Source organism: Ammospiza nelsoni, chromosome 2 (genome assembly GCF_027579445.1).
Source record: "Ammospiza nelsoni isolate bAmmNel1 chromosome 2, bAmmNel1.pri, whole genome shotgun sequence".
Classification (NCBI taxonomy): domain Eukaryota; kingdom Metazoa; phylum Chordata; class Aves; order Passeriformes; family Passerellidae; genus Ammospiza; species Ammospiza nelsoni.
In genome coordinates, this window is record NC_080634.1 from 4,555,457 (window position 1) to 4,575,818 (window position 20,362).

The 20,362-nt window shown below is 37.4% G+C and overlaps 1 protein-coding gene across 7 annotated transcripts in view; it reads right to left on the reverse strand.

Moving 5' to 3' along the window:
- DCAF6 (DDB1 and CUL4 associated factor 6) overlaps positions 1 to 20,362 on the reverse strand; it is a 74,320-nt gene that overhangs the window by 11,350 nt on the left and 42,608 nt on the right. For 2 of the 7 annotated variants that reach the window (XM_059493886.1, XM_059493883.1), the window contains 6 exons: positions 17,475 to 17,534; positions 11,873 to 11,978; positions 9,850 to 9,965; positions 9,037 to 9,120; positions 8,559 to 8,868; positions 3,813 to 3,854 (listed from right to left, as the gene is read on the reverse strand). In XM_059493886.1, coding sequence (XP_059349869.1) covers positions 3,813 to 3,854; positions 8,559 to 8,868; positions 9,037 to 9,120; positions 9,850 to 9,965; positions 11,873 to 11,978; positions 17,475 to 17,534 — 718 coding nt within the window. The remainder of the gene's footprint in view (positions 1 to 3,812; positions 3,855 to 8,558; positions 8,869 to 9,036; positions 9,121 to 9,849; positions 9,966 to 11,872; positions 11,979 to 17,474; positions 17,535 to 20,362) is intronic. The other 5 variants (XM_059493888.1, XM_059493887.1, XM_059493889.1 and 2 more) reach the window with 3 other exon arrangements.

Here is a 20,362-nt window from a genome sequence, read left to right on the forward strand (position 1 = left end):
CTTTATCTACTGTGCTTTAAAGATCACTGAGTTATTCTCCTCACCAGTTTGCTTCTACATAAAGGAAAAAAGGTGACAGACACATGATAGGCTGCATCAAACACTTACAGAAACTTCACTCTTTGTGCAGATTTGGGTTTTACTTGCTTTTAAAAAAAGATGGGGTTTCTGTGAGAAAGTAAAAGCATCTATCATTTACTGTGATTCCTTTTGGTAATTTTGGTGCATTTATTTACCTAAATTAATTAAAGATGTGCAGTGAAGAGGCTGGGGAGTTAAACATCATTAGGACTGAGAGAGCAGTAGACTTGTCCAGCTGTTTCAGAAGGGTTACTTGCTGGACAGCAGTAACAAGTCTTGGGATTAGAAGATGATATTAAAGTAGCTAATTGGTAAAGCAAAGTAGTTTCTTGCACAATTTTTCATCCAAACATCTCTATGAAAATTGATCTCCTCCTCTCCATTTCCCTAGGCTGAAATATGCAGACATTACAAAAAAAACTCAATACGACTCAGCAATCAGAATCATGCATTTTTAAATAAGAGCAGAAGCACAGAAGCAATTTTTGGTTAAATCTGTCTTTCAACTAAATGGAGCTCTGAATTTAACCTCCTCATCTGGGGCCTCATTTCAAAAGGCAGGAGTGGATTTCTATTAAGTTTCCTTGGAAGCCAATGATTACCTTCACCAGGGAGAAGGCAGCCAAGCACACACAGCTGTCATACTGGGATTGAGCCTTGCAGAAAGCAAGAACATGGCAGAGGCTAGTCTGCTCCAGAAAACATAAACATGAGCCCAATTTAGTGACATTTCAGAAGAAAGATCATTACAGCAAAAAACATTACAGGAAAAAACCCTCTCTCTGAGATAACTACAGATTTTCTAGAATTATTTTTAAGTAATACACGTGCAAGAATTTTAAAAATCTGACATAGCTGTTTTCATTTGTATTTGTGATGAGCAATTCCTGCCTTTGCCAACACAAACACAGAGGCAGCCTCATCACTTGGAGCATCAGTGGGTACAGAAGTGTGCTGTGCAATTTGAACTGCTCTGAGGTCAGCTTGAGCTGAGCCTGGCTGAGAGCTGCTGCTTCCCTTCCACACTGCTCTTCCAAGCACAAAATGCCAGACAATGGAATTTAACACACTGAGTTGGCTCTCCTCAGGCAACCCCATCAATGGGTACAGCTCTAGGAAGTATTCACAGAGCACTGCTTTTCCCCTTATGATCAGCCAGGTTTAAAGCCCTCAAAGTTAATAGTTGTAATTAATTATCCAAAGTCCATTTACATTAAGCCCGAGATTAATGGAGTAGGGATTCAGAAGTGAGGCCATATTTTTTTACTTAAACATAGGTTCAAGATAGGCAAACAAAAAAACAAACCCACAAAAATTCTTTGATGCAAACTGATCCGCAGCTATATATTATAAATGGAGAGAAATGGAAAATATGTATACACATAAGCTATGTCTTAAAATATATAAGTTGTCACATAGGGTGTTTTCTGTATATTTAGAAGTTCTGAAAAAAAATTCTGTTTTTTAAAAACAAGAATCTGTACAATTTGCACAATTATATACCTGGCTTGTATGTTAAAGGACAATAATGTAGTGGCTGCCATAAAACTCATCTGGTACCTGAGATAACCCTGCTTCTTCCAAACACCATTATCCAGGCTGATAATGGTCAGTCTCCTGAGCTCAGCTCACGTCTCCCTGCTTCCTTGCTCCATCCCTCTTGTCTCAGCTCTGCACTGAGTATTGAGCTCAGTATTGATTCCTTCAGTACTGAGGATTTTTTTCATTTCCCAAGTTTCCAAATGTACTCACACAGAGACAAACATGGTCTATTTTTCATAGTAGACAGCTTTGGGCTGGAAGGGACCTTAAAGATCATCCCCCAAGCCCCTGCCAGGGACAGAGAGATTTTCCACTGGACCAGTGCTGAGGACCACAAACCCTGATTCCTTCTCTTGAGCTCTCTGATGTTAACATCTTATTTTTTTATCCACTCTTGTTGCCACCTTCTCCTTTGCACTGTTTTCCCTACCCAAAACAATTGCAGAGAACCTAAGGCTTATAACCATTAACTTAGATCTTATTTCTCCAGCGCCTTATGGTCATCTGGACAATGCTGTCAGGCACACGGTGGGATTCCTGGGGGTGTCCAGTTGAGTTGGACTCACTTCTGGGTCCTTTCTAACTCAGGGCATTCCATGATCCTGATATTATTTGTGTGTGTATCTAAACTACTGCAGCAAACCTTGATCCAGGTCTGGCATTTCTTCATTGATCCTGTAAAGGAATCCAGTTGCCAGCTACCACTGATCTGCCCAAGAACTCCAAAGGCTTGTCTTAACCACCATATTAAAATAGATTCCTTGACTAAATGCCAACATTTGATTATATTTTTGATATTGATGACTTCCTTTAGGAGCCTCTGAACCTGTGGAAGAGATTTACTGCTGCTGTCAAATTGCAAGCATTAAGACAGCTCAACACCAAAGGCAAGACCATCCTGTTAACAGCACACTGACACTACCCCTAAAGCCCAAGTTATTTCACTGTTGATCATACAAAACCAAATGTTTACTGTAATGCCCTCCTAGGTAGTTCTCCAGCTTTCAAACACAATCAATGTTTAAACTATTCTCAGTTACAACACATTTAAAAATTTTCACCTGATATGCTGATGAATGATGATGAAAAGCAGAGGAAAAAAAGACTGATAAAACATTCTATGCTGAATGCATCATTTATTTTAAATTAAATTTATAGCAATATGAAACTAATTCCCCTGGGCTGTGCTGAAGAGCTAAAGAACTCCTTGGTAAGCATGCTGAATATAGAAAGAATGCCTATTGTAAAACTGCCAGTACAAACAGCAAAGATTCCTGAACCTCTAAGAAAGCTGACGAGTTAAATCCAGGTATTCCAATTGCAGCTAAGATGAAAATATAAGACAAAGAAATACAGATCTGCACCATTTTCCTGGAGGCATTTAAAATAGAGAACTCAGGCTAAGTATTTTATGGAGCCTTATCCTGCACCTTTGCCTTTTCAGCCACAGAAAGCCAAGATGTTAATTTTCATCATTGTAACAACTTTGGGCCATTTCCCCTCTAGATGGCCTCTGGCTGCAATCACAGCAGAAAGTTTCTCCCTCTTACAGCATGTGGCCAAACATAATTACCCAAATTGCCTTATATGTTCTTACAACTGCTTCCCTCAAGTATTTCAATTAAGAATATGAGATCAAGTGATTTTTTTTTCATTTAACTTCATTAAAAGCAATATAGTATAAAATTTAGCATCTTTCTTTCTAAATATGTATTACCCAGTATAGCTCTAATAATTATGCTTAGTTCCATAATCTTGTTCAGGCAAAAAATATAAATGGTTTTTGATCCATGTAGTCTTATATTTTTGTCCAGAACTGGATGTTCTCTACTACCAGACAAAGCAAGTCAGCAGTAGCCCATGCAAATAGAACTCGTTCCTCAGCAGCTCAATTAAAAAAAAATAAAAGGAATATTTCTTTTCACAAACTACACACTTCTCAAATTCCATTAATTTCTATGGCACACGATAAAAATGTTAATAGGTTGTAAAATGTATACACTGCCATTTCTTTTCAATTTCCATGCAACACATGCAGCTAAATATAACTCAAGCAATATGCTCTGTAATTCATAGCATTTGAAGTACAGCAATTCTTAAAATGCCAGTTAGATATGAAAAACCAGAACCTGATAAATCCAATATATGGCAAGAAAAAGGAGGGGGGGAGGAATAAAATAATTAATTACCTCATTATTCTATCACCTATCGCTGTTCCTCTGATATTATATCTAGTAAAGGGAATAACAACTGAAGTCATTCACAAATGCTAGGCACCATGTTTTTCAAAGGTTAGCATCTCTTACAAAATGTGCTCTATGAATTCCAACTGAGAAGGCTCCTTCCCAGTGTGTGAGTCAGTACATGAGACTATTTGTATTTCAGCAAAAATAGTATTCAGATTATATAACGGTACACAAAGTAAAGGTATAAAATGCAGCAATTCTTCATAGATCACAGCAGATGTATCATCATTTCCATTTTACATTTCTATTTCTTTAATTTTAACCTTAGTTAAAGCTAGTTGTAGCTTTTTCCAGGCTTAGCCTCCACCCCCAGATCAACTTCAAAGTCCAGACAAAATTAATTCAGTCATTTAAGTAGGAAATCAGCCCTCAGAGAGCTGTTTTGACTAATTTGTAAAAATTAAGATCAATCAATTAAAAACTGCACTCTCTGTGTATGAAGAACATTTTGCACAGATTTTTTTTCCCCTCTCCCACAGATTACAAGGTACCACCCTCTGTTTGAACTAAACTTAGTGGATCCAGAAAGTTTTAAATGACAAATGCCCTTGCATATGTCCAGACTGAAAGACCTGCACATGTTGTCTTATTTGTCAGAGAAGGCACCTTTTCCTGGGGATTCCCTAAAATACACAGGAGGTTATTTACTCTGGTGAGTATCTGGCTAAACTGCTCTGCTGTACAGAAAGAGTTTTAATTTTTTTTCATTTTAAAATACTCTGTGCACTTCCTTATCCATTTTGTTAAAAAGAGCATGCATTGACTGGCCCAACAACATGAAAAAATGAAATAACTGCTTAGCTTCTTCTAGTCACTTGTGAAGACCATTCCTACAGTGATATCAGTGGTTACAGAAATGCTGCTGAAAAATAGAAAGATGTCACATTCTCAATTATTTCTTTTAAAGAAATGTCCTTCTGTGTCAAAACTCTTCCTAGCTGACTCCTAGTAAACCTGCAGCTGACTTAGCCAATCAATCTAAGGATCATGGTATTTCTCCACATTTTGCTGCTACTACTTAAAGTCCATTTCAAAATATTAAAGCAGGTGCAGACTTTGCCCAGTCCTTCCTGATAGCTCAGTTTCAGGTTATTTGGTGAGAAACCACGTATTCTCATTATGGTTTGAGATTTATAAGTATCCACAATATGAGATTATTTGAGAAAAAGATCAAACCCTCAGCTTGAAAACATTACAACTACAAATAATATTCAAATAATGGAAGTCTTCTACAATTAGATTTGCAAAATAAACAATATTTTTAAATAAATCTGAACTCTACATCCATCTTAGTAAAAATAAGGTGAGATGCAGCAAGAATTTCTCAATTTAATTAGAGCTCTGTTTAACAGAGCTATCAGAAGGGTAATTCTGCCACTTCTTTCCTTAAGAGGAAGCTACAGATCATAATTTCAGAGTACAGAATCAGAAATCTAGCCTCCTGTTTCAGTGGAGAAAACTGTACTTCACAGTGGGAAAATTACTCAGACAGATTCCTTTATCTGAATTTCTCTACCTGTAGAATATTCTGCTCAATGTAAGCAAGAGCTATTTGGTTTATGAGAAAACACAGCCTAAAGAAAAACAAATTGATTGCAGACAAAACCAATAATGCTACATATTGGAAAAGGCTTATTAGTCAAACATTTTTTTGCATTCTGTCTCAGAAGGCTACAACAGCCTTTTTAAAATTTTTTGTCCTATAGAAAAATGAAAACATTTTTCTTCATTACATAAAAATGTTCACAAAAGGTAGATTATTGCAGCCTAGTCTTTCTTCTTCAGGAAAAAAAAAATAAAACACAGCAAAACCAAACCAAACCCACAACAAAAAAGACCAAAGCAGCTCCCCCTAAGTATTGTACTGAGAAAAAAAAAAATCTACTTTATTACTCAGATATTAATGCCATTAATTATCTTATAAGATGACACATTGGAAAGTAAAGTATTAGATAAACTCAAAAAAAAAAAAAGAAAAAAGAGATTTAGTAAAGGAATTGTTAGATAACACAATTTACTGAGTGAGGAAAGAGAAAAGAAGCCTACAGAAAGCATCCTGCAGGAGTGGAGCCCCAGACTTGCAGGCAATTGTGTGCCCTGTATTGCTACTGGTCCTTGAGCAGGGCGTAGGAATGGAATCATGCAGCACATTGAGGGTGGGCAACTTATTAACAGAGGGGACTGTAGGGCCTTGAGAAAATCAGCAGCATAAAAGTGAGTTATACACCTCTGAGCTTCCTTCTGGTGAAAGGGAACACTCATTCATTGGGAATGACAAAGTTGGGAAGAGTGCAGGGTGTGCCTGACCACGAGCCCCCATTGGAGCAGTGACAGGCAAGAGAGGAGGAGGACTCAGCCCCAGCTCATTGTGCTCACAGAATCCTCCCTAGACCAAGAGCAACAACCACAGAATTACTCCAGCAAAACCCAAACAGCGCAGGGGGCTGGGCTGCCACATTCAGGCAAAAAGTGAAACATGAAGAGGAGACAGAAACCAGCAAAATGGCAGGAAACCCATGAATTTTTACTGCTAAGAGTGAGAAAAACTTGGTACTCAGTCTGAGGAGACAAAACCTGAAAATGGACAGGATGAGCATCATTCAATGATGAGCACTGGGTGTAAAAAATTATTTCAATCAAAACAGAATGTTAGCACAAAACAAAATTACCAATTTTAGTTCATGTACACCCAAGGTAGCAGCAATGCTTTAAGTTAGCTTCCTACTCATTAAGGGACATGGGGGATTTTATATAAATTTGATCAATTTGTGAAAGGTATTTTAGGTTATAACAACTGCCATGGTACTACTAGAGAGAACTTCCAGTTCCTTTCACTCTACTATGAGATATAAATACTAAGAGGGCTTAGAGCTATGGCTTTTAGGACCATCAGTGTCTGCTTCCCTTCTGAAAATCCAAATTCCTTTGAGCACACACAGGATGTCTTACTTTTCCTTAGTGTATCAGAGTGCATTTGAAAACTCCTGAAACCTGAAGAATAGGAGGGAATATAATGCTCAGTAGCTAAACTGGAAACCTTCACTGCTTGCACACACACACAAAAGCAGAACAAAATGATCTGGTCAGGCATTAAACCTGAGCAATGAAAGCCTACAGAAAATCCTAAACCAACTGACTATGAAGCAACTTTTTTTCACATTTTATTTGGGGGGAGAATAAGGGAGCAGGGGACTGCATAAAGGATTTTAATGATATCATTCATTTGGCTGAATGATCTTTCCTAGGAGATACATTTAAACTGTTACAGGAAAAGATCTCACTGCGCAGAGAGGAAAGGAAGCTTGTCAGATAAAGTGTAACTTCATTTAGGATGTCCCCACTAGTAGGAAATTGTAACAGCTGTGTGATACCTGCAAGTGTAATTCTTTTCACATTGCTACAGAAACTATTACATTGTAGAGACAACATGGTGCATGGAGGGAAGCTATGAATCCTGCTTGAAAATGGAGATGGGATTAAAATTGCAGGGCTTTTCACAGCTTGCTCTTCAATCACTGGATCATAATGAACATTGGCTCTGCAGGGGAAAATATTTCTGCCATTCCATACCTGCCTACAAAAACTTAGTACTGCATGGAAAGTTAATGGGTTAAGACAGAATCTGTGTATATTGGCTTCTTCACAAAAACTGTCATTTAGTGAGCAGAATTACTTGTGCTTTGTAATAAACAACCACTGACTGTTCTTTTTGCCACTACTGACAATGTGCTGGCTTACTATTTCTATTTTAATTGCAAATTATTCAAAACCTTCTCTAGAAACAGCTATTAAATTCTTCCTGATTTCCTAATGAATATATATTGTAAATTCCTGTGAAGAATCTTCAATCTTCATTGCTAGCATAAGAAATTAATAGCACTGTCTTTGAACAGGAGTACAGCAAAGGTATGTGACATGAGGTTAAATTACATCTACAGCTAGTAAAGAGGTATTGTATGAAGTCTAACAGCAGAAATGTTGCTTAAATAATTTTATAGTTTTGAAATTAGTGAAGAAAGGTATTAAACCAAAAATAGCAAATTGAGGGTTCAGTTTACTGAATGATCAAGCAAGTATGTACAGCTCTTCATAGAAAAAAAGCACAAAGCTTACTAAATGCATGTTTTATTCATGGTAACAGCTAGTCTACCTTTTTTTAACTGACATACATAGTAATATTTAATAACCAACAAAAGGAAAAGGATTACAGTTTCTCTTTCAGAGAAAAAGAAGAATGAAAAATTGAACACATCCAGTTTAATATATGTACTACAAACAAACCATTGATGCACAAGAGCAGTTAAAAGCTCTCGCTTTGCCAGAATAAGAACACCTAAAGTACAACTGGAAGAAGATGATGGTCCCTGTCCCCAAATCTACGAACTTTCTATACATATGACTAGATATGCAAATACTTAGCACAGAGGTATTCAGCAGGCAAGAGATCAGCATAAGCAGGTATTAGATCTGCAAGAGCCTTCCTGGCTTGCAGGGCAAATGCAGCTGTACAACTCTCACACATAGGCAAATTACACTCAGCCATCAAGCTCTTGGCCAGCTGTCAAAGAACAACTTTGAGGATATGAGGGCTCAGTTTCTCCATCTTTCATTCAAAGCAGTAAACAAGAAAAGAGAAAGGAAAACAAAAAGCAAGAAGCATTTGCCAAGCGGAGCAGGTGTTGGCCTCACCTGTGGCCAGGGCCTCCCCGATACCTGGCCCCGGGGATGAGGACGGGGTCGTCGTCGCTGTCGTCGGTTTCCTGCAGCGCCGAGCTCCGCGTGGAGGCGTCGTCCGGAGCCGCCGGCCCCGAGGGCTCCGGCTGCGCCTGGGGCTCCTCGCTGGCCACGGGGCTGCGGGCACTGGGGTCACTGCTCTGCCTGCACAGGGCTTGGCGCGCCCCCTGCTCACCGGAGGCTTCTTCCTCTGTGCTCCCAGAGACGGCGTCGGGTTTTTCTGCTTGAATTCCAGAGTGCTCAGGAGCAGCTTGATCTGATACTGCTGAAAAGCAAATATTGGGGAAAACAAGTCTCAATAACAACTAGAGTCTATTTTAGAAATGGTCAGCAAAGTTAAATTATGCAAACTGAGTTCATATTTCATTCTCTACTTCTTCTTATAACTATTTGAAAGAGTACAGATACATACTTGCTATGTACAGATACCTACTTGCTTCTGTTGTCTCTGCAGCTTCATCTGTATCTTTCAGCTCTTCAGCACTTGCATCTTCCTTGAGAGATTCATCAGAACCCCCTAAATTAAGCAATTTAATGGAAAACCACATGATTTCAATTAGATGCACGCTTGTAATGTAAGCAAGTCTAAATGACACCAGCACTCCTAGAAGAAACCAATCCAAGCAATCCACCACTAAGTCAATGTCTCTACTGAAATCTCAGCTATCAGTCACATAAAAATCAGTATATATAAACCTATCTAGTTGACCAGGTCAACACACTAAGAAAAATGTAGTCATTTCTTATTCCTTAATGTATTTAACAGCCTATACTATGAGAATTTAAGCAGCAAAAATAGCATTTGTACTCTTAATACAGACACTAACTATTATTTCTGAAGACAAATGAAGTTATCAGTCTATTAAAAGGGATTTTTTTTTTTTGGTATTTTTCTGGAGGTAGTCATTTGACTTCACTGCACTTTTGGCAATGAACTGAGCAAGACAACACATTTAATAAAACACAGTGAAAGCTTGAAGGAAATGTAACAGAATTCCAAGTAATCATTTATGACTGCAAAGTGCAGTTGTTCTATTTTCCTATACAAATCGAGGCACAATATCCCCTAAGAAGAATAATGTTTTTACAACTAAAGACAAGGTAAGCTAATGTTTATATTTATTACAGCTATCTCAGGTTAATGTCTTCTTTCCTAAAAAATTCATGCTTTATTATGGCAATGGGAGTCAGGGACATAGGAGGGCAGAATTTTTGCCTTAGCGTTAGAAATCCCAATGTTTCTTACTTGTTTCTTCCCCATCAGGCTCTGATTCATCCAAAGCTTTTGTTTTTACAGAGTCTTCTTGGCCTTCAGTTTTGCAATGACTTCCACTCCCTCTAGAGCTTGAATTTATGCTGCTCCTGGCAACATAACATGGAAAAAGAAAACCATTTAGGATCATGTAAATACACAAATGAATAAATAAGATCATTTCAACAGCACAGCCTGACCAACATTGTCTATCTCACTGCAGTAAAGTGAGAGCTCCTGGCAGCAGCTACAACCAATTCTCAGCAATTTCAAAATTCTCTTTTATTGTGTCCATTGCCACTCATCCCACACAATTCCTCTGCATCACAGAACCTGGTTCTCTCTTTCCTATTTTTTTTTTTTTTTTTTACCTTTAAAGAATATTGTCATTGCTTTTCCAAATATTGTAAGGATTTGGTTTATTTCACTATTTGCACACTTTTTAGATGTATAAATAATCAGAGATCATCTTATTAGAGGTATAACAAGCTATCAATTGAGCACTAATAAATGTTATCCCATTCAAATAAAAATTTGATTCAGATAAAAGTCTCCAGGCCCTTCAACTCTAATTATCATTCCTGTACCTTTCAAAGTATGGACTTTCAGTTCTCAAAGTTTTGTTATTTCTCAAGATTCACTATAAGCTGGTATTTGACATTTACTCCCATTCATGTTTAGATAATTATTGTGGGACACCATTTTCTCTTTACAATATGGAAAACAAATCCTCAGGAAATATGTAAAATGTTGTCCTGAATGTCACTGAAATTCATGTTTTTAGACTCTCTATCAAAGACTTTCAGGAAATGCAGTCTTGTTGCTGAGCTTTCTAATGTGATGTGGCCTAAAACTCAGGCAAATCTTTGCACTAAAGCAGAATTATAAGCATGATTCTCAATAATTTAGTGTCTCTTTACAAATATCTTCTGACTTGTGGATGTTATTAGCAAATATTTAATATGCTACATTGCTAGAAGCAGCACAGATCATGCTTAGTTGAGATTCTTGAGAATTCAGTCTAGACTTCAGGAATTTTATGTCTTATGTTAAATCAGAGCTTTTACTCCTTTTGATGAGCAATATTCTGTGTATTCATTGCTGCACTGGATTTGGAAGCTGTAGGCAAAATTTTGTTAACCCTTTCAGTATTTCTTCTAAATCCAGAATTTTCAGCATTGCTTCTGAATGGCCAGACAAGAAGGATGCTGCTAGACACCAGGTGGAGGATTTTTGCTATGTTATGTCTCATCTCTCTATAAACCTTACCACAGCCTAAGCAGTAAAATATTTTTTTGACTTGTAGGATTTACATGTCTTCCTCTATTTCATTTTCACAACTTCCAATTCTCAGATTAGGGAGTTATTTGTTCTCAACTGCATCATTTTGTCAGATGGAATTGCATCTTGCTCCTGTTGCTCCACTCTTCAGCTCAGCACAATGTTTTTAGTCAGCCTCTGAACTGACAATGACTTGCAACTTTGTCCTACCAGAAAATGCTTCTTCCTCTCACTACCCACACCACACTACCCACCACCAAACTCCATGGAATTTGCTGACTAACTGCAGAATTACATAAAAGCATCACAGCAAAACTACTTTTTTCAAAGTTTGCTGGATATTGGAGGAAAAATCAATGTTTCAAGTTTCCAAACTGTGAGCAAGGTGCATGTGTTGCGTCTAAAGCCACAGTACTTAAGAGTGGCTAAATGTGGCAATTTCAGTGTTTACAACTCAGGATCTGAGTCACAGAAAGACTCACTTGCAGAATAATTATGTTTGCATTATAGAGATTCACAGTAAATACACAAAAACAAGTCTCTTGTATAAATTTCACATTAGAGTGCATCTATCTTATGTTCTGAATGCATTAAGACTACAGACATTTCAAATTGTGTAGATACATCTAAAAACAGACATAAACCACAGGAAAAATAATTAATAGCTATGCCAGACAAGTGTTATTGATATGTGCTAATCATGAGCTAGTCAAAGCCAAAATTAACTTGTTCTTACCACTCATCAGTGAAGTCCAGTTTTATTGTGCTTGTAGTTGTTCCTTCTGTACTGTAGTGCAAACTTAAAACTGGTTCACCTGTTCCTGTTCGTGGCTTATCACTCTCTGTAAATATGGGGTTGATAAAGTTTGAACAGGCATTAGAAATGTACATAAAGTTGCTAGAATTCTGAAGATTAATTTAATTATCAAATGTGGCAGTAACATATATCTTGTCTGTTTAAGATCTCTTACAGCCCAAGCACAAAGTTAAAAAGTTCCAGAGTAAACACACCAAATTTGCAATGCTTGTAAAATGGCCTAATATTGTATGTAATTATAAGAGCAAACAAAGGAGATGCTGTCCTTCAACATGCAAGTAAATAAAATTTCAGATAGGTATGTGTACACACAATATAATCATTAATAAGCAGATCCATTTTATAGCAACTATATTAATAGGATTATTTTTAAGTGGTATTCAGTGTTTTTGCCTTAGTAAATACACATGAAAAAAAGATTATGAGATCTAGACATAATCAGCCTAGAAAAATCACCATCCTGTACTTTGTTGCCTACTTAGAACCCAGACAACTACCAGTACCCTTAGCCTGCTGTAAATTGTCAGTCACTTGTCATAAAAATACTGTAAATTCATGTTTCAAGAATTTTGTGCTCAAAACCCTTTTTTAAATTATGATAACTGCAAGCAGAAGGGAGCACTTGTAAAATGGGCTCATTCACAATTTCCAAAAGCAACAGAAGTGAATGGAACTGAAAACCACAGCATACTGGTCACTCCTCTGCTGCAGAGATGGTTCTAAGGATGTTAATGGGCTCCTTCAGAAGAGAACTGCTCAGTGCCATCCATCCATCCATCCATCCATCCATCCATCCATCCATCCATCCATCCATCCCCTTGGAGTAAAGTTCATGGTCACCACCTATCCACAAATGGCAAGTTTGCCATCAGTCCTAAAGTTGGGCAATACTAAAAAGTTCATGGAAAGCAGCATCAGATGGAGCCTCACTAGACAGGTGCCATTCTCTCAGAGGGAAGGTTTATTTAGTGTGTTCCAATGGCCACTCAAAGTCTCTATAGTCTTGCTTTTCCTGACTACTGAGCTTTTTATCTCAGGATTATTTGGACAAAACCTTCTGTCCTTTCTTTAAGTTTCTAGAATACAGAAATGGGACTATAAATATCCTTGCAGTATTGGCAGCACACTGACAAGTGTAATAAAGGAAAAGCTGCAGATCATCTTTGGAAGTCAGTTAAAACCTAATGTTGCATTCAAACACAAGCCTACAAATTTCCCAACTAAAAAGGTTGTTGTCATAACAGTAATGGCTACAGTATTGGCACAGGATACTTAATTTTAAAGATACAATTAAATTATAGCAACTATGAGATAGCACATCAGAATTTAAGCTAACAATCAATGCTCATATTTTTAAACTGCTGACAGGCAGAAGCCCACTCACAGGATCAGAGCACTGATCAACTGTGCCAAAAAACTTTAAATATGCACTTCTACATGTTCTGAAGAAAAATTTAAAAACCCAAAACATACCACAAAACCCCTGAAAGAACAAATTAGAATACTTTTTTTTAAATGAAAGAGAATTAACCAATTACAACCATGACCCCAATAATGCACAAGGTATGGGCCCCACTCCATGGGAAGAAAATTTTATAGCCCCTTGAAATTAAAAGTTCCAGTTACATTCTTGTTAGAGTGGAGCAAGGATAAAATTGATTAAAAGAAAGTTTATTTAAGGAACTGGAAACCTATGAAATGTAAGGAAATATTTTATAGTGCTATGTAGACAGTTTGAACAAAAGTGACATTCTTCCTTAACTAAATGGGTTCTTCCTCTATTTTTTGACAATCTATGATTTATAAAATCTCTTTTTAAAAATGTCTGTTCAGACTTCAAACATCCTTTCCTCAGCAAGTAGAAATATTGATTGATCCCACATATTGCACAAGTCACCAGGAACTGACACTGAAGGCCAAAAATGAGAGTGGGAGAATTCTTCAGCTTCCTTTTAACAGCCTCTGACAAGAGAGATCTTTGAGTTGGGAACCCAGCTAAAGACAGACAATTTCCTGCTGTGAATAATCCAAGACAACCCCCAAATAATGACTTTACTCATGGACTTCCTACTGCTGTGCAAGGTTGGCTTCAGCACAAAACCACTTAATGCTGCCAATCAAAGTAACCAAACCTGGCTATCTACAACGAGCCTAACTGAATACCAGGATTGCATTTCCTAAAATCTCAGGGTCTGAAAATCCAACCAAGATGCATAAGGACTGGCTGCACTTACTCTGGAAGCAATGCTTGTATTTGTCCGCACCCAAAAATTTGGAAGAATTGCTGTAGACTTCACTAAAGAGGACATTGACTGACAAATTATTTTTACAAGTTTCTGGGAATAGATAACTGTTAAACCATACTGGATAATAGCATTTTCCTAAATCTACAATAACACCAACTAGAATTCGGATGGGGTCAGTTTCTTCTTTCAAGTAGCTTTAGGGCATAACATAGATGTTAATAACAACAAGAAACCTTTTAAAAGACAGATGAGAGAAGAATCTGATAATAAACTGCAGAGAATTAGTGGTGTGGTTCAATATTTGATATTGAATTTACACTGCTAATGAAAGTTGACTTGGAGCATCTGTGAAGAAAATGCTTTGCTTCCTACATAACTGAACATTCTTTCAGTTATGAAAAAATAACATAAACCCTACAAATCTTGAACTCTGTTTTCTGGGAGAAATGTGATGGCTAAAGACTGCCCAGATTAGAATGAAGCTCTGTTCTCTTCTACTAAATTCATCCCATCAGGGCAGATCTACTTCACACTGATAATGAAGGGAAGAAGAGGAAAATGGTCCAAATTCTGCGATATAGGCAGTTCAATTTATTAATCTGGTTGCCAACTCTAGCAGAGTAATCACTGCTACAAGAGAAAGCTGTAGCTTGTCAACACCTTACTAAATTTCATTCTAAATTCCTCAAAAATACCTTGAAACTTTACTTAATTTTACAGCCAAACACAAGATATTTTGAAGATACTAACAACACTGTCTAAAGCACACTCCCATTAAATGGTCCATTCTCCAGGTGCCCACAGCAAGGAGACACTTTTAAACTATCACTCTTAAAACTGAAGATAAAATATCATTCACAAAACCTGACATGAAAAACAAATCCACAAGCCAAACTACATAACTGACAGCAACAACCTTCATACCCACTTTTTCCCTTAGAAAATGAACCTGTGCAAGTGTAACTTCACAGACACTGGGGCTCTCAACCAGAAAGAGTTAAGTGCATAAGGACAAGTTTACAGATTGCATTTCCTAATTAAACTAACATTGTAATGAACTTCAAGCCAGTTTGCCACATCTCAAATGCTGCCCTGTTCACTCATCTATTAGCAACCTCATGAAAAGAGGATAGATAACTTCTCATTTAAAAAAAACACAAAATAATTCCCATCCAGCACTATGTTCTGTGTGAAGACCTAACAGAGATACTTCTGGAAGGGAGAAAGATTGACCCAAAGAGGAGAAAATAAGTTGTGTATTTCATAAAAACAGGAATTCTGTGAGAATTTAACACATGAAATTTAATCAGGCCTCAAGTTCCCTCTTTACTCATTCCAACTAAGGCAGTACCTTAAAATCCTAACACTGCAATAGATCTAAAGGCCAACCCTCCACTATGACAATCTCAGTCCAAAACATTGTTAAAAAATCAAGTGTAGATGACTGTGATCCACTTCAAACTATTTTGTACACACAGCAATGACTTCTGGGTTCTGCTGGGCTATCAGAATGTTGGCATTATAAATGGACGGGATTGCAAAAGAATAAAAAGATCTTTAAACCCAAAACCATTCTTAAAACATGAATGCCAACAAGAGAAACAAGTCCAACAGAAGATGGCTGATTCAATTCCAAATTAAGAGAAGGCAGGAATAAGAAGGAAAGGTAATTCTGTATGAGAAGAACTGTTAAGACCTCCTTCATTAACTATTTACACTGTTTTGAGACTTCAAATGGAAGTGAAACTAATGCAGTTAAACTTCAGAAATTCAACTGGATCTCAGCAAACTATTCTTTTTGGATATCATTTGCACAAAAGATTTCCTAATAAATTTGCTCCTTTTTCAAACTCCTAGTTTCACAAATTAGAAGTAACATTGTCTGCTAACAAAGCAGAAAAACATTGCCTTAAAACAATTGGAGAATTGGTGTACTGAAAAGCAAATGTATTTTGGGTTGGTTTTTTTCTACATATTAAAAAACCTGAAGTGCTTCTATGAGAGGAAATCTCTTAGTTCAAGTAACTTAATGAGGAAAAAAAAACCCAGTTTTCCTAAATTTTTAGTTGTAAGAATCTTAGGAAACTTACAGACTTTCTATGTTAGTTCTAAGTTATTCTACTCTGATCAAATAATGTTTTATTCTGAGTTTAGAACTGAGATCATAACTTGGCCACTTGTTATAAGCAAGGATTCCATCTAAACCTGATTGTTGAAATGATGTAGACTATTAACCCATGAATAATTAACAAATTTACACATGGAGGTTGAAGGTTATTTCATCACAAAATGTATTTCCACTAAAAGAATTCATTTTGTCAAGGTACAGCTTGATTTTCCCCCCAACATTCTGGCATCCTAAAGTAAACCATAATCTCAATAGTTGCCAAACACTGTTTTTTGGAAGTGGGATTTCAAAATGGCTTTCTAGTTTGGAATGCAAAAGAAGACAAAGCTGTTTTGTGGGGTTTAAGCTATTAAATCTCTACAGACACTTTGACATGGAAGCATAATGCAGAGTGTATGGCAATCTATTTTTAAATTAGCATCTCTCACTCTTTAATTATTCAGCATAAATATTCCCTACAGTTGACATTGATGCAGCTGGATAGGGTCACCTGTGGCCCACTGCAGTGCTCACAGTTTGGAGACTGATGCATAATGGGCACAGAGAAAGCTCCCAAGCATTCTGTCCACCCCCAGTCCACAGGGATCCTACAAGAGACACCAGTACCTGTTCAGCAGGAGGGGGGAAGGACAAGGGATACAGAGGGAAGATGCACCTCAGTGCAATGGGTGCTCTGGAGTTACTCAAACTGTGCAGGAATCACAAAGCTGCATATCACTCATGGATAACAGAAATAATATGGCATTATGAAATTAAAGGTTATTGCAATCTTGCTATCTGCCCTTTGATCCAAAAATAACCATTCAGAAAAACAAAACCAACCTGTTTAAATAATTAATTTTACTTTGCATTTTACAAAAATATTCCAAATGTAGGTAGAACACATGAGACATTTACTGTACCTACACTGAACCGTAGTAATTGCATGAAGAACTGAGCTTAGGATGGTTTTCAAAAACAACAATTAACCTCACTCAGTTAATCATATTGATCATTAAATAACAAGTTTCCAGCAGATCTGCTTACAGAATTCTACTATATGTGGATGAACAGCATTTTTAGACTGTTTCTCATCATGAAAAGCAACTTTAAAAGAAGCATTGCAATCAGCTATGGCTGGGTATAGCGCATTTCCTGTCACACGCACCCTGTGGCTCATCAAGTGACATGGATCCAAGCTGTTTGTTAACCACTGAAGAAGGAGAATCTGAAACAAAAACGAGATTTCAACTTAAAACATAAGCAGCAGAGAACTGCACAGCAATGTCACGATCATATGTTAGTTTAAAATAAAAAAGCAGCAACATAAGGAAGCTTTGGGTTTGTTTAATGAGCAGCCAGCCATATTGCGTTTTCTAGGCATGACAGAAGCAAAGCCACTGGTTTCAAACCATTATTTATTCACTGAACAGCCTGAAGCTTGCTGACATGTTGATAATGAAAATGCCTGTCCATTACCAAATATTTTACTGTGTTCTTCACACTTCTGACATATCAGGAAAAACACTGAAGAGTCACGACTCCTAAAGCCTTTGCTCCAGCTACCAAATGACACCAGTATTTCACACTATGTGCAAAATGTAAATTTCAGAATATTTATAGTTCAGCATAAAATAATCCATGGCATACCAGTACCTCCAATACTTAAACACTCTTTTAATAATAATGTTTTAGAACATCAAAGCACCAAAATACATCCCAATTATATGACACTTTGGTAGTTCTGCATTCTTAGATGCTGCACCGCTGATGAGTGAGAGCAAGTCTTGATCAGTTTATCGCAGTACCACACCCATCAGTCTTATAAGCATCCCCATCAATCACATAAACAAATAAGTAGAATAATCACCCCCCTCAGCAGATAAGTGCCTTTTTTCCCCCTGGACACTACCAGTTAATAACTATCACCAGCACTCATTCACTGCACAGACACAACAGATGCAATATTCAGTATTCAGTATCTTCTGTGAATCTATTTCCCTTGTCACCTCTGAAGACCAGATCTTACTTCTCTATTATTTGAAGATAAGCTGATGTACATAAATTAATGCAGCATTCTAAAGATATTGGCTAGAGTATCATATCTTGGTTCCACTTGATAACCATCTATTATAAACAAATCCATCCTAAACTGAAAGGATTTAATATCCTGTATTACAAACTGAGTCACAGTCTGCCAGCATCACAGCATGCTAAGTGACTTTTAACATAAATGTACATCCTATATCAGGAAAGCAATGAAATAATACTCTCTCCTACAGGAAGCTCCCTTCCAGCTTTGAGCCAGACTCACCAGTGAGACTTGTTTTGCAGTACAGCCATTAGACCTGCTGAATTGACCAAGCTGCTTTAAATACACATATTCTCAAGCAGTTGTTCACTCCCAGGCATTGGTGGAAGCATGGCAGTGTGCTCCTTTGCCACACTGATATCCAAGAGCAGGGAAGGGGAGGAGGAGCAAAGGAGAGAGACCAGGAAAATCTGAGGCAGTGTGCTCTGGAGGGTACCTTGCTTTGGGAACTTGCACAGCTTATTTCTATAACTGAGGAACATTAAATTGGTTCTGGTTTGTCTTCCTTGCTCAACCATGCCCATGCCTTGCACCAAGCACACCTAAGTTAGATCACAGAATTTATCATCTAGATTTATGGCATGCAGCTATTAAGTAGAAGATTTGTAGCATTAATATATTTTACTTTCCAAAACTGAAGTGTGCTTTATATATAATACCTAAATCAGAAGAGAAGGATTTACAGGGGAGTTTTTTCAATGGACTAATAAGCCACTTTTCATAAGGTAAACCAGAGCAAAAAGCTGGTGTACAGATGCTCCACGTCATGAGATGATCTCCTTGTGTTCCAGCAGACTCAGTACAGGAATCTGTGCCTCTTTCAAGGGCTGGCTTTGATCTTGGATTCACAAAGGTCATGGCTGGGATTAACTCGTATCAGAAGGGCTAAAGGGAGGGCAGATCCTGGACTAGAAGCGGAGAAACCTAATGCATGCAGTGATCCCAGCCACGCTCTGTTCCTGAACTGCAATTCTTTCCAAAAGTTCATATGCCCTTATTTAAAAGGTATTTTGTGCTGCCAAATATTTCACTTGGCTGGAAAAGCTCATCTCATCAACTCTGTAATTCAGACTTGTATGATCAGAATATTGAATTAACATATATTAATTAGAAACATTAAGAAATTACCTCTACTACCCTTTCCAGCATTTCTAATTTTATTAAGACCTCACTCTATACAGCAGTAATTTAAAAAGTAGGTATGTTTTGCCATGTGCATCATTCAACCACAGTAAGTGAAAATGAAAAGGTTTCCAGGTAGAAGTCCATGCCAAAGGAGGCTTAAACCTCCCACATCTCACTGTTACACCCAAGTCTCCATACAACTTTGTGAATGCATTTCACTTTAATAAATGAATATTTAACCAACAATAGGAAACATCTGAAATACCTGAATTAGCATGGTTTAGAATAGAGTTGTTTGTAGCAATTTGAAACCTCCTTGTTTCCTTTTCCAAGCACCCTGAAGCCACAGATCACCAGCACCCCTTCAAGTGGCTCTGCAGTCTGGAACCCCCACCTCAGGCAGGGGAATCAGCATGACCATGAAACCAGCCTAGAGAAGTTCAGGTAAATGCCTCTTTTTTTAATATATGGCTTTGTTTTGTAAAAAAATCTGAAAAATATACTTTCATAATTTCTTATAAAGCTTTTGAAAAAAAAGCATTACCAAAACTGTGCCATATAGTTAAAAAAACAAACAAAAATCCAAACTCTTACCTGAGCCTTCACAGGCTGGGTCTACATCCCAATGCAGTTCACCACTGGTTGTAATGTCACCAGTACATTCTAAACTGGAGCACCACTTAAAGAGGGAACTGGAGATTCATAAATTTGGGGAACCTCAAACAGAAAATAGAAGATTTTAAGGTCAGTTATATGCTGAAGGATCTTCCTATAGTTTGGGCAATCAGCACCTGACTTCACCAAAATATTAGCATGCCACCTCAGTTTTGGTTGAAAAA